Source organism: Gadus chalcogrammus, chromosome 20 (genome assembly GCF_026213295.1).
Source record: "Gadus chalcogrammus isolate NIFS_2021 chromosome 20, NIFS_Gcha_1.0, whole genome shotgun sequence".
In the NCBI taxonomy this organism is placed as follows: Eukaryota; Metazoa; Chordata; class Actinopteri; order Gadiformes; family Gadidae; genus Gadus; species Gadus chalcogrammus.
In genome coordinates this window covers 19,762,562-19,777,749 of record NC_079431.1, presented here as the reverse complement: position 1 = coordinate 19,777,749, position 15,188 = coordinate 19,762,562, and the positions used below count along the sequence as shown (strand labels likewise).

At 43.0% G+C, this 15,188-nt stretch overlaps 1 protein-coding gene across 1 annotated transcript; it reads left to right on the top strand.

The window, feature by feature from the left end:
• Positions 1–7,914: 7,914 nt before the first annotated feature.
• Positions 7,915–15,177, top strand: steap3 (STEAP family member 3, metalloreductase). The gene is made up of 6 exons (XM_056579664.1): positions 7,915–8,138; positions 8,726–9,296; positions 11,036–11,363; positions 11,835–12,034; positions 12,378–12,542; positions 12,899–15,177. The coding sequence occupies exons 2-6, from the start codon at positions 8,775–8,777 to the stop codon at positions 13,172–13,174; spliced, it is 1,491 nt and encodes a 496-aa protein (XP_056435639.1). The 5' UTR covers positions 7,915–8,138; positions 8,726–8,774; the 3' UTR covers positions 13,175–15,177.
• Positions 15,178–15,188: the final 11 nt, after the last annotated feature.

Genomic DNA, 15,188 nt, shown 5'->3' with positions numbered 1-15,188 from the left:
AAGATTACCCGCTTTCCCACTTTCCAGTATCGTCAGAGCCCGAGTCGCGTCACAGTGCTTAAATTTGCATACGCGATCTGATTGGATGACGGATCCGTCGCTGCCGAAAAAGTTGAACATTTTTCAACTTTTTGACGGTGGCGAACGCTCCAAGTCAACTGACGGATCCACAATGCATTGCGCGACCGTCCCCATTCAAAGTCAATGGGCAACGGACAACTGACGGAGGTAGTGGGCACGGGGCGTTAGATGTTCTTAGATGTTTTAACCTGTTAACCTGATTCTTCTCCCACTCTGTTCAAATAAAAGTTTTCTTCAATGGAAATTACTTTTAATGATGTTAACTAGATGTTATAAATGGCCTAAACACATCAAATTTGTATAAACCCTATATTCCCAGGACGTATCAAGACGTATCTTGCTCTTAAACGAGCAAGGTACGTCTTGTTACTCTGTTTTCTGGGAATAATTGACGCAAGCAGAAACCAGAAAACAGGCCGTTTTTTCGTTTTGACAAGAAAACGAAAATGTAAATTTCAGTTCGTTTATTCGTTTTTTGGTTCTTACTGAGCGAAACGAATATACCACTCAATATCTGGTTTCCGCCGGTGGGCGGGTCCTCTTATTGGCTAGCGCGCTTCATTGCCCTGTGCTCTTCATAATAAAAGTTCTTCCGTTTGATAATGTCGACAAAAATATTACTGTATTATAGACACTAGCAGACACAGAGGACAAGACCACCCACAGTCAAGACTGACACGGCTTCAAATAACAATAATAGTATTCATAATCATTTGAAAATGAGAAGTTATGAAGTTATGATGACTTCAGTGCAGTTGATGTTTAGCCACAGTTAATACATGCAGAGCAGACCGGAGATCGCTGGCTGCTGATTTCCTCACAGCCTGAGAGCTATGAGGAATACAAGTGATCACAACACATTTCTGACAGCTGAAAATTGCGCATTTGTTGACCTTTATCCATTTAAAGTAAACAAATATTTTTTTCTTGTTGAAAGATATTTTATATTGTTTTCATATTATTATTTACTGATGGTGTTTACAGAATGCGAGTGCGTGTTATATTGAAAGCGAGGCTGGGTGTGCCTATGAATAGTGAAAAACATTAAAAAACGAGTTTTTTAAGGTGCTGTACAAGCAAATCATATTGTCTACTCTGTACAGTGACAGGGAGTGTAAAGTAACCTACTTCATTCAATATCGAATAGGCCTATACTGTAGCCTACACTATGTACAAATGGTTTTGCTCATGGCAGTTGTGACAGTCATTTTAACGTGTCAGCAGGCAAGCTTCACTCATTCCAGGATGCATTATGCGTTGTCCTATAGCCAACCCAGTCTCACCAATATGCGTACAGATCGCACGGTTTGACACTTTCAAAATGCTTGCAGTACATACGCCAAATGACCATTTCGCGTGCATATGATACGCAAAACCCAGCATTAACTACTGTGGAGGGCGGATACGTCCATTTCGCGTGCATATGATACGCAAAACCCAGCATTAACTGAATGGGAAATTCAATATTTTAGGACAGATTCACCATTAAACGTGTTTCTAATGACATTTCTAGCGAGAAATGTACTTTTCCCTTGAATAATCTTCAGTCAGTGAATGTGTATGATCTTTATTAATCTTTATTATCTGAATGGGAAATGCAATATTTTAGGACCGATTCACCGTTAAACGTGTTTCTAATAACATTTCTAGCGAGAAATATACTTTTTACTTGCATAATCTTCAGTCAGTGATTGTGTCTGATCTTTAGTTTTATAGTTATTAAGAAGATTTTATCGGCTCGCTCGCATGTTTCAACAACGCCAGGTTGTTAGGGACGCTGCTTTCGCTAAACTAGCAACTCACGTGTTTCCGGCTGCGTTTGTGTTATTAAACCGTTACGTAACTTTTAATGATATCATCTTGTTAGAAACACGTATATCTGAGAGCCAACCCAGTCGCAAAAAGCATACGTTGACAGTGTACGTTTTCGTGAACACTGGATTACGTCGCATTTCAACATAAAATAGCGTGTTATACACACACACACACACGCACACACACACACACACACACACACACACACACACACACACACACACACACACACACACACACACACACACACACACACACACACACACACACACACACACACACACACACACACACACTCTCTCTCTCTCTCTCTCTCTCTCTCTCTCTCTCTCTCACACACACACACACACACACACACACACACACACACACACACACACACACACACACACACACACACACACACACACACACACACACACACACACACACACACACACAGCTAAATAAATAAATAAATACTAAGGCAGAATAAAGAATAAATTAATTCATTATCATTCAACTTCAACACGTGTTATTACAGTATAGTGGTGGAGGGATGACGTATGTTGGCCAACCCGGAAGTGAGCGTCGCCCTGGGTTCCCTTGACAAACAGCAAACGGGTTTTTCCATTTGATTTTGGATTATTGCAGAAAAATTAGCATCTTTGAAGCACCTCCTCAAAAACTGAAAATACATCTAGTGTACACTAGATGTACAACCCTACTGTCCACAAGCATCACCCCCCCCCCTCCCCATATGGATTTGGAGAATTGTTGCCACGTCCCAGTGGGGGAGGTATCATATATATGAAAGAGGGCATTCAATTACTACAATGATCAATTAGGAGGCCGAAGCCTTAAAGGAAGTGATGCAATAGGTGACTGGGTCGACAACATTTAAGTAAGCTTTACTTTGAGGTCTCTTACATATATCAAAGGGGGTCTCAAAGGACGCATACGCTTCAACCTGTGGCTCCAGCCCTACAGGAAATGACTCAGCAAGTGCTCCATCTCGTTGCACCTGCACCCAGCGGCTCGCTTGCAAGATTTTGGCCTGAAGTTCTTCCCAGACCTACACCCTAGCCATCCAACACGCATATCTGAGAATCAGGCTTCTCTTTAATAATGACAAAAAGTTATTAGAGAAATACACATTAACTTTTTGTTATCTCATAAGCGGCGTGGTGCCGGCTCCTTTTGACCTTTTGACCCCAGACTTCAAAAACGTGGCCACAGGCCAGCTGTGTCTACACACCTTAAGCCACAAATGTACACCTCCATCCCACAAAAAATGGGGACTAGAAACTAGCCTCTGTCTTATGTACATTTACTGTACTGTTGGAGGTCACGCCCCTTTTCCGGCCTTTTCGAGATAGCTAGGGATGCTAAAATGTTTACACACATTTCCCGGGGCCCTGAGAACGACATATCCGAGATTTGGAGTTCTAGCCCTTAGAGAAAAAAAGTTTCCCCAAATGGACTGTCATTTGGACAAAGCCCCTCAGAAGTGTTACCTGCAAGACCTAATGGTTCAGAATGTGGTGGAAAAACTGTTTTTGAGATAGGAAGGTCCTACCGCCCTGACATTTGAATACCTTATTCTAAGGCCTAACTGGGACCCCCGCACCGAAACTTGGCCCGGTCGGACCCCGAGGGCAGGAAGGGGTGGCCCTTCCTGCCCGAAACTTGGCCCAGTCGGACCCCGAGTGCAGGAAGGGGGGGCATGGACTTTCATAATCCTCGCTCGACTGTAAAGGATGTTTGGTCGGATGTTATGACGAAGAATCATAATGTGAATGGGAATATTCTATAAATGTCTTGATATCATCTTTCGTCTCAACACTTCTGCTGCAGCCGCTTAAAGTCTCACTCCGAGAACCTTAAAATATGAATCAATCCATTACAAGTATAAAAATATCTTCCCGGTAGCGTAACGGTGCAAACAAGGTGTCCTTTGACATCTACGTTTCGAGGCGATTGCAACAGTGCCACACATGATCATATTTGAATATGTTTCGGGGTAGTAATTAGCTGTCGATTTTGGAGGCCTTTATCAATAATGACCAGCTATAGATTTGCTTCCCGATGGCTATTTTTGACAAATTACATGTTATTTAGCATCTACACGTTAAGCTGAGTCCAATGAGATCAAGCTCGCCCTCTTGCTACACCGAGATCATGTCCTAGACCTAAGTGTACCATGTAAAATACATGTTACCATTTTCTAGAGTGTCATGCTTGGTGTCATTGGACTCAGCTCAACGTGTAGATGCTAAATAACATGTCATTTGTCACAAATTTCTATCGGGAAGCAAATCAATAGCTGCTCATTATTGATTAAGGCCTCCAATTTCGACAGGTAATTACTACCATTAAACATGTTCGAATATGCTCATGTGTGGCACCGTTGCAACCGCCTGGAAGCGTAGATGTTGAAGGACACCTTGTTCGCTCTCTTACGCCACCGGGAAGATATTTAAATGCTTCTGATTGACTAATGAATTGATTCAGCTATTCCCCCAGAAGTCTGGGGTCAAAAGGTCAAAAGGAGCCGGCACCACGCCGCTTATGAGACAAAAGTTCATGTGTATTTCTCTCATTCATTTTTGTCATTATTAAAGAGAGGCCTGATTCTCAGATATGCAGGTTGGATGGCTACGGTGTAGGTCTGGGAATAACTTCAGCCCAAAATCTTGCAAGCGAGCCGCTGGGTGCAGGTGCAACGAGATGGAGCACTTGCTGAGTCATTTCCTGTAGGGCTGGAGCCACAGGTTGAAGCGTATGCGTCCTTTGAGACACCCTTTGATATATAAGAGACATCAAAGTAAAGCTTACTTAAATGTTGTCGACCCAGTCACCTATTGCATCACTTCCTTTAGGGCTTCGGCCTCCTAATTGATCATTGTAGTATAATTGAATGCCCTCTTTCATATATATGATACCTCCACCACTGGGACGTGGAAACAATTCTCCAAATCCATATGGGGAGGGGGGGGTGATGCTTGTGGACAGTAGGGTTGTACACTAGACATAAATAGGAAGAAAACTCAGAAGGAATGACCTCTCATAAATATTTATTTGATAAATTGTTTCAAATAACCCTGCCTCGTTAAATCAATGAGCTTGGTGTTTTGCTTTCAAAAATAGGTTATAGAAGAAGTCTAAACTGCAGAAAATAAAAACATCCAAGCTGCCTTTTAAGGATACCTTGGAATATCTGTCTATTTTTTAACCATCTGACCCTAGTTTACGACAAAAACAACACAATTTACGGCAGCTCATTTGCTGCGTGGTTTTTAGAGCCATGTAAGGATTAGAGGGGCTGGTCGATAACAACCACCATAGCAACCATGACGGTCAAGTGAATGGATGCAGCCCCGTTGAAAAAAATAGAATACCACCCTCAGGAGATTAATGATATTTAAATGATTATGACCATGAAGTCTTTATTTGCATGGGTTTACATTTCGTTCTGTGTAGCATGGAAAAATCGGAGAAACACTCCCATTCGGAATGCATTGGTTTACATTTCTTTCTTTGGAGCACAGTCATTTTTATTTATTTTCAGTTTTTGAGGAGGTGCTTCAAAGATGCTAATTTTTCTGCAATAATCCAAAATCAAATGGAAAAACCCGTTGGCTTTTTGTCAAGGGAACCCAGGGCGACGCTCACTTCCGGGTTGGCCAACATACGTCATCCCTCCACCACTATACTGTAATAACACATGTTGAAGTTGAATGATAATGAATTAATTTATTCTTTATTCTGCCTTAGTATTTATTTATTTATTTATTTAGCAGTTTGTGTGTGTGTGTGTGTGTGTGTGTGTGTGTGTGTGTGTGTGTGTGTGTGTGTGTGTGTGTGTGTGTGTGTGTGTGTGTGTGTGTGTGTGTGTGTGTGTGTGTGTGTGTGTGTGTGTATAACACGCTATTTTATGTTGAAATGCGACGTAATCCAATGTTCACGAAAACGTACACTGTCAACGTATGCTTTTTGCGACTGGGTTGGCTCTCAGATATGCGTGTTTCTAACAAGATGATATCATTAAAAGTTACGTAACGGTTTAATAACACAAACGCAGCCGGAAACACGTGAGTTGCTAGTTTAGCGAAAGCAGCGTCCCTAACAACCTGACGTTGTTGAAACATGCGAGCGAGCCGATAAAATCTTCCTAATAACTATAAAACTAAAGATCAGACACAATCACTGACTGAAGATTATGCAAGTAAAAAGTATATTTCTCGCTAGAAATGTTATTAGAAACACGTTTAACGGTGAATCGGTCCTAAAATATTGCATTTCCCATTCAGATAATAAAGATTAATAAAGATCATACACATTCACTGACTGAAGATTATTCAAGGAAAAAGTACATTTCTCGCTAGAAATGTCATTAGAAACACGTTTAATGGTGAATCTGTCCTAAAATATTGCATTTCCCATTCAGTTAATGCTGGGTTTTGCGTATCATATGCACGCGAAATGGACGTATCCGCCCTCCACAGTAGTTAATGCTGGGTTTTGCGTATCATATGCACGCGAAATGGTCATTTGGCGTATGTACTGCAAGCATTTTGAAAGTGTCAAACCGTGCGATCTGTACGCATATTGGTGAGACTGGGTTGGCTATAGCTAGGACAACGCATAATGCATCCTGGAATGAGTGAAGCTTGCCTGCTGACACGTTAAAATGACTGTCACAACTGCCATGAGCAAAACCATTTGTACATAGTGTAGGCTACAGTATAGGCCTATTCGATATTGAATGAAGTAGGTTACTTTACACTCCCTGTCACTGTACAGAGTAGACAATATGATTTGCTTGTACAGCACCTTAAAAAACTCGTTTTTTAATGTTTTTCACTATTCATAGGCACACCCAGCCTCGCTTTCAATATAACACGCACTCGCATTCTGTAAACACCATCAGTAAATAATAATATGAAAACAATATAAAATATCTTTCAACAAGAAAAAAATATTTGTTTACTTTAAATGGATAAAGGTCAACAAATGCGCAATTTTCAGCTGTCAGAAATGTGTTGTGATCACTTGTATTCCTCATAGCTCTCAGGCTGTGAGGAAATCAGCAGCCAGCGATCTCAGGTCAGCTCTGCATGTATTAACTGTGGCTAAACATCAACTGCACTGAAGTCATCATAACTTCATAACTTCTCATTTTCAAATGATTATGAATACTATTATTGTTATTTGAAGCCGTGTCAGTCTTGACTGTGGGTGGTCTTGTCCTCTGTGTCTGCTAGTGTCTATAATACAGTAATATTTTTGTCGACATTATCAAATGGAAGAACTTTTATTATGAAGAGCACAGGGCAATGAAGCGCGCTAGCCAATAAGAGGACCCGCCCACCGGCGGAAACCAGATATTGAGTGGTATATTCGTTTCGCTCAGTAAGAACCAAAAAACGAATAAACGAACTGAAATTTACATTTTCGTTTTCTTGTCAAAACGAAAAAACGAAAAAACGGCCTGTTTTCTGGTTTCTGCTTGCGTCAATTATTCCCAGAAAACAGAGTAACAAGACGTACCTTGCTCTTAAACAAAGGATGTGGCTGTTTTTCAAGATGTTTTTTTGTCATATTCACAAGAATAAAAGCAATGCGATGCTTGAGTCTCAGGCTCCCTTCAACAATGCAATAATACAAAACAATACAATTTATAAGAGAAAAATAAGAAAAGTAACCTGGGACCTAAATAAACACACAAAGAGTGCAAAGACAGTGCATTTACAGTGCTTCATTGTATATTATGAAGGTTGCAACAAAGGCTAATTGTATGAATTGAATAGGTTTCCACTTTCAGAACAATTCACAAATGTTTCCCTTTTCTCCACTAAAAATGAGTATACGGAGTCTATGTGTTGGAGGAAGTAACATGACTCGTATAGCCTACGATATCAAATAGGCCTATTACATCATTTTTATATAGGCTATATATTTTTTATTTATTTTCTGGAAACTTTTCAAGCCCCTGTTCCCCGGTGCCCGGAGTCGGACCCTCTCCGGTCCGGCTACGGTCCAGACTCCAGTCCAAGGACTGGGGGTTGGGGATCGCTGTTCTAGAGTTTGAAGGCCTATCTGGGTTTTATTTATCTCATGGCCACAGCTGGTGGGCGTGGCTTCAGGATATATAACAACTTTCAAACCCTTGTCTAGTCAATGCAACATGGTCCGGACGCATGACATGTGAAACACCACTACTTCAAAGATATCAGAACGCAATTTTAACATCGCATAAGGTAGGCCTACGGTTTCTTCTTGTTCTATGCAATGTGGATTTCTAACGATAGGCCTATGTTATGGAAGAGGGTGTTTTGTTGTGTCGGCTTGGACCTTCCCCCGAGCAGAGGACAAGCAGGCTTTAGGTTCCGATTTATGGGGAAACCTTTTGGTTCCTGTTCTGATCCAAGCCTACTCCGCGTTTTTGGAGTGTGCTGATATAGCGAATTAGAGATTTTAGGTTTTTATTATATTTGTGCAACAAATGTAATGGTTTTGTTTACCGATCTAATGGGTGCAATTTTAATGGTGGGCTTGTCAATGTGAACGTCTCTGTTCGTTTAGATGTCTATAAATGTTGTAAAATAATGCTTTTAACTACAGTTAATGTGGAATTATTTGAATTGCTATTATTTCATAGAAACAGTACAATTTATTTTATGCCTACTGTCTCACATTTTATTACATTTTTTACTTCACCTAGAACAGTTGTTCCCAATGACCCCTTTGGTAAAAATGCTGTGTTTGTATACAGTCTGCGGTTTTGCTTTACCATTCACTACAATACACACGATTCTCTCTTCCGTCCCATATCTTTACCCTGCAGTAACCTGCACTGACCTCGACCGTGTCTTCGTGGAGACGCTCTGTCCATCATGTCTGTGGGGGGGATGAGAGCCCCCCTGGTTGTGGAGTCCGGATCCGAGGAGGAGGAGGTGGAGGTGGAGGTCCTCCACAGCGAGGAGGAGCTCAGGCTCAGTGTCCACCCTGCGGTGGGCGTCCTGGGCTCCGGAGATTTCTCCCGCTCTCTCTGCACCAGGCTGCTGGCCTCCGGTCACCGTGCGCTGGTGGGCAGCCGGGACCCCTCCCGTCTCCCCAGGGGCCTCTTCCCCGAGGGGACGGAGCTGGGGTCGCAGATGGAGGCGGCGCTGGGTGCGGAGAGGGTGGTCTTCGTGGCTCTGTTTCCTGAGCACTACCCCAGCCTGGTGGGCCTGAGGGAGGCTCTGGCCGGGAAGGTGCTGGTGGACGTCAGCAACGCGGACAGGCTGGGCCGCGGTGCGGGGGGGTCCAACGCCCACAGGCTGGCCCGGCTGTTCCCCCAGAGCCACGTGGTGAAGGGCTTCAACGGGGTCTCCGCCTGGAGTCTCCAGACCGGGGCCCATGATGGCAGCAGGCAGGTAGGGGCCACACAATACTTAATACTATTCAATGTGTGGATATCATTGGGATTTGATACATTTTTTATCAATCAATTGGAAATCTTTTTATAATTTCTTGAATATTGTTTTATAATAACTTGTCTCAATACTAATGGATGATCTACAAAAACTGCAATGGTTTTAGTTCAAATCAGTCAGCAGCACACAAGGGAATAATTAGTTAATTATTGTGATGCTATTGAATCATGTCTGCAAAAAGGAATCATTTGAGGGTGTTATAATGATAGGATATGATATAAGTTGTTGGTACAATGTAAGTGTAAAATGAGCATGCTCAGGTATGTAGGGAATATGTGATTGTTTAATGATTTGGATAATTATACCATGCATCAATATTTGCTTAGTTTCTACTTTCATTGGTAATTAGTATTTATTGAAATACTTTGAACCGTTCATAGACATCATAAAGTACGTGTCAGGAGGACGTCAGCTGATTTCAGGTGATCTTTGACCAGAAGAGCATAGTAGTACTGCTCAACTGGTGAGAAGGAAATACTAAGGTAAAAGCTGTTGGGTACGATTCTAGAGATGGAAAGACAGATGGCACAAAAGAGAAGTTCAGACGTGATTTTGAAGCTAAACCAAACCTCTCTCTCTGCAATTGGGAAATGCTTCATTTCAAGCCCCTGTGATAGGCAGGCACGATGGATTGACCCAAACAGGGAAGAGATGCCCTGATGGGTCGGAAATTAGCCAAGAGCGGTCCTAAATGTAAATTGGCTCATTAAGGGCAGGCACCTCCAGACATCACAGCCCATTTAAGCTTACTGATGGTTGTGCCATATCTAACCAATTTCGCTCAGAAATGGCTGCTTCTTATTTTTTTCACGTGAAATGTGTCAAATTATTTGTTTAGAAACTTTAAAATTGGACTACAAGTTCATTGCGAGGAATGTTTCAGATATAGCCTAGGTAGCACCTGCAACTAGCGTTTCGTAATACCAATTTGTACCTCAAGAGGTCAGGGTCAATGCAGTGTCTGGCCTGCCATCAAGGGGGTTGAAGTAGCACTGCCCAGGGAACATATTCTAACCTCAGAGAAAAGATATTATAGAAATAGAAGCAAAATAAACTTGACAATGGCTTTGTTTTCCACTGCTGGAGAATGCTCTTGGCCAGTGAAGGGACCCTCAATAACCCTAACACACATTGCTTCCTTTAGACTGGTAATTAAACAGCTTTTAATGCTAACATTGTATACGTTGTGATGGCTAATACAGGTAGTTACTTATATTACGGTGGTCATATTTTTTGCTTAGCGTTTGTTGGTTCAGACAACTTAGAATGCAATAGGGATGGACACCAAAACCTTCTGGTTATATGCTGCCCCCTATTTGTTTGTCCCACATTGACCCTTTTTAACATTTAAAAATAAATAAACTACACCCACTTTATACTTCATTCATTTTAGTATAAGATAATATAAACAGATGGGTTGACAATAATGTGTTGCACCTTGATTAAGGTTACTAGGATTTATTTCTACTTATTTAGGTTAGGGGTTGGCTGCGTTCCAAAGTCTGATGGACTCGAGCCGCTTGTAAAACACGCCTAGTCCTGACTGCTCTCAAACCCTGACCCTCTCTCCCCCCTCCTCACCGCACTGCTCTGAGACCCAGACCCTCTCTCTCCCCTCCTCACCGCACTGCTATGAGACCCTGACCCTCCCCCCCTCCTTATGCCCCGCCCCCTGCCAGGTGCTGATCTGCGGTGACGGCCCTGACTCCAAGGCGGGGGTGGTGCAGCTGGCCCACCGCATGGGCTTCAGCCCCCTGGACATGGGCTGCCTGGGGGCCGCGGGGGCGCTCGAGGAGGCCCCCCTGCGCGCCTTCCCCTCGTGGCGGGGGCCGGTCCTCACCACCCTCCTCCTCTTCCTCTTCCTGTACGGCTACGGCTCTATGAAGTACGTGCTCTTCCCGTACCTGGCGTCTGGCCAGAACCACTTCTATCAGCTGCCCCTGGAGACCGTCAACCAGACGCTGCCGGCCGTCGCCATGGTGACCCTGGCGCTGGTCTACCTGCCAGGTAGATCCCCCACTGCTGTCCCCTGCTGTGTTATTCCCTCGGGGAGGAAGGACCTGTCAGGTGTTGATTCCCATGATGCATTGTTGTCCGATCCTGCCTCAGACTTTATCTACATCAAAACCCTTACATTAACTTAGGTTATACCTAGACATTCACATGAAAGTGTGACAACCTCACGGTCTCGTTTGACTTACATCAACACAACATGGAAAGGACTTAAATTAGCCGTGAAGTGGAGACATGCAGGTTTCCGGGAGGGGGGGGTGGGGGGGAGTACACAAGTGGCACATTCTGAAAGCCAGGTTGTCTCAGTTGCTCAACCCACTGCACTAATGATGTGGGCTCCTAAAAAGACCTCCGACCTCAGAACCTTGGAAGACACTTGGACGACTTGAGTTCAGGGCTCCCTTCTGTAACATCATTCAATGAAGTGAAATTACCTTCTCAAAGATCTGACGCTCTTGTCCCCAGGTTTGCTGGCTGCAGGCCTTCAGCTGAGGAGGGGAACCAAGTATAGGAGGTTTCCCAGCTGGCTGGACTGCTGGCTGGGCAGCCGCAAGCAGCTGGGCCTGCTAAGCTTTCTGTGTGCGGGGCTGCATGGTATCTACAGTATGTGTCTCTCCATACGCAGGGCTGCCCAGTACAACCTCCTCAACGCAGCCTACAGACAGGTGTGTGTTGGTGTGTGTGTGCACACATGTCCTCCATAGGGCTTTTGTATATCTTCAGTGTGACACCTATCTCTGACGTCCTCTCTGGACAGCGCTGCATTATTCACAAGTAACACTAGAGATCCTCACATTATGTAATACTCAGATTATCAGGAGAGGACTGCTTGTTCATGTTGTAAATGCTCAATGAATAAATAAAGAAACTAATAATGTCCTTACAGGTATCAGTATTGGCTGCAATCCACTATGCATCTTACAATACTTTTTGTATTTACCTTAACTCTTTGTACTTCCCTCGTTGGTTGGTTTGTTAACTGGTGGGTTTGTGGTTCTGCTTCTTTAGGTGAGGGCAGAGATTCCTAACTCCTGGGTGGAGGAGAAAGTGTGGCGGTCAGACCTTTACTTGTCAAGTGGAATTCTGGGATTTGGAGTTCTCTGTGTGTTGGCCCTTACCTCTCTTCCCTCAGTGGGAAACACCTTAAACTGGAGGGAGTTCACGTTTGTCCAGGTCAGAACAAAGCCTGATTATATAAACCATATATAAACTAATACATTATGTGTAACGTAAGAAAAGGATTGTGACGAGGCCAGCTAAACAATATAATGTGATTTGGGAACATAGGTAATTTCAATAAATGTTCACAGTGGCGGGCATGTATGCAGCTTAGACCATTCATTTAAACATTCCCTCATAGGTCGATTTTTTTATGAGGGAATTTGACTTCTCTACTTAATTCAGCGTGTGTGTGTGTGTGTGTGTGTGTGTGTGTGTGTGTGTGTGTGTGTGTGTGTGTGTGTGTGTGTGTGTGTGTGTGTGTGTGTGTGTGTGTGTGTGTGTGTGTGTGTGTGTGTGTGTGTGTGTAGTCGGGCATGGGCTACGCAGCGCTGACGCTGACCGTGATGCACACGCTCTTCTTCGGCTGGGACATGGCCTTCTCCCCGGGCTCGTACTCCTTCTACCTCCCCCCCATGTTTGTCCTGGCCCTGGTGCTGCCCTGCGTGGTGCTAGTGGGCAGGCTGCTGCTCGCCCTGCCCTGCCTCGCCTGCAGGCTGACAATGATCCGCCGCGGCTGGGAGACCAAGAGGCCCCGGACAGACCAGGAAGTAGGGATAACCAATGGGGTTGTGGCAGACGGCTGAGGAACCAGGATGTGAGAAAATGTGTGATGCCACAGGACTGTGGATGGATTCAGCTGATGATGAACATGGATGTCTCTTTTTAGTTGTCTTTCTGACGGTACGACTGCTGACTGAAAGATGCATTTTAGACCACATTTTGTTTCATTCTGTGAAAAACTTTTTAGATATTCAACTTTGAGTTGGAAAGACTTGTAATATGAATGACAATATTAATAGCCTTCGTCGGTCAAAGAGACCATTCAATGGTGTACAGTCCAGAGGTGTGGACTTTTTAATATTTGGATATAAATACATTAGAATCATTAAAGAAGATGGTTCATTGGTGGTGCCTTCGATCTATCTAAATAATTGTGGGTCGTCAGTCACACACAATACATGCAATAGGTACATTATATTTTATTTGGAGTTGATTACAGAAGACTACAGGGATAACTTGTGACATAAAACTAGAAACATGGCCAAGTTATTGTATGCTGCATTGAAGATATGTCAAATGGCCTTCAGATTCACTTACATCTGTGAATAAAAAATATAAATATGTCATAAATATATGGCCTGTTAATCTTTGAGTCTGTACAGGGGATTAAGGGCTATATAAATCAAATGTAATTGAACTCATTGGCACTGGATGAATCCTTAGGATGGCATTTGGTCCTTCAGGTTTGATGAAATAGTGCAATACTAATAAAGCCACATGCTTTATAGGACAGGGATAGTTTAAAATGTTAAGGTCCCAATGTGTGGGATGAATGTCTTTTAGTATTCAAATAAGTCAATAACGGTGTTCTGTGCACTCCTAACTGGCTGTGTTTGTGTCTCACACACAAGGGGCTGTGTGTGTAGCGTGAGTGGGAGGGGATTTGGAGGGTCGTTAGTAAGATTCTCATCAACAAAGGGCTAGCCAGCATTTTTTGTTGTAGGATAAGTTATAGGTGATTTCCTCCTTTTCCTTTTCATAACATTTTTGAAATCACTATCGATCAGCATTGACTACAAATATGAACAGGTCATTTTAAGCTCCATACCTTGATGAACAGGTGATTTCCATTTCCGCTGCCAGGTCTGAAATGTGTATTTTAAATATGTGATCTCAGGACCAAACAATCTCTTAAAGAACCCTAATAATGTTGGTTGCAAAAATGTACTTGTCTACTTAAAAGTCCTCTTCAAGAGTGTTGTTCTTGATTCAGATGTGGCTGTTAGAAGTTACTGTCACAACGGGAGAGTACAAAAAATGAGATGTCTTCTCCATTTTTCAAGGAAGTGGTTTATCACCACTGTCACATGCCAGCCTCCTGCTATGGTGAGTGATGAGGGGGACTAATGGAACCACCAGTGGTGAGGCATATTTTACTGCATGGTCTAAGAGGTCTCCTTGATGAGATGCTACACCACCATCAGGACGACGCTGGGTTCACCCCGTTCTCTATCAGGTCCTCATGGACCAGACCTGATGGATACACAGGCGAATGTTTAACACTACACCACACACTTGCTGCCTTTACCTGTATAATACTTACATGATGCTATTTTTCAACAATATATGCCAAAATAATGGCATAGACAGCCATCCCTGCCCTGTTGGGGTCTCATCCACTGCTCCCCGCTGTCAATCATGAACTATCGCATTTTATCCTGTTTCGTCACAATATATTTTGTTTACACATGCAAAATGCTTTACAATTAGTTTCAGGTTGCCTTCAGCGCCATTGGACAAGCAACAGGAATGTTTGAGACAATTACAATTGTCTATTTACCATTCATACTGTAATGTTTATCCTTATACACATGTTTATACTAATGGAGTGACTGCACTGTTTATCCTGTGAAATAGCAAATATATATCACTGAAGCAACACATTTGTACCCTGACTACTTATTTCAGGATTGCTATAATCATCCCAATTTTGGTTGGGGCAGAAACCTACTCAGTCACTGAAATAAGACTCCAATCTGGCCCATCAGCTTTATTCATCTTTAGATAATGTCAACGCATAACAGAAGAATATGAAAT

Excerpts from the sequence above, each read along its gene's own strand:
- steap3 (XM_056579664.1), top strand. The coding sequence starts at position 8,775 with ATGTCTGTGGGGGGGATGAGAGCCCCCCTGGTTGTGGAGTCCGGATCC. Across the intron at positions 11,364-11,834 it reads GGCGCTGGTCTACCTGCCAG|GTTTGCTGGCTGCAGGCCTT; the intron begins GTAGATCCCCCA and ends TCTTGTCCCCAG. Across the intron at positions 12,035-12,377 it reads TCAACGCAGCCTACAGACAG|GTGAGGGCAGAGATTCCTAA; the intron begins GTGTGTGTTGGT and ends CTGCTTCTTTAG.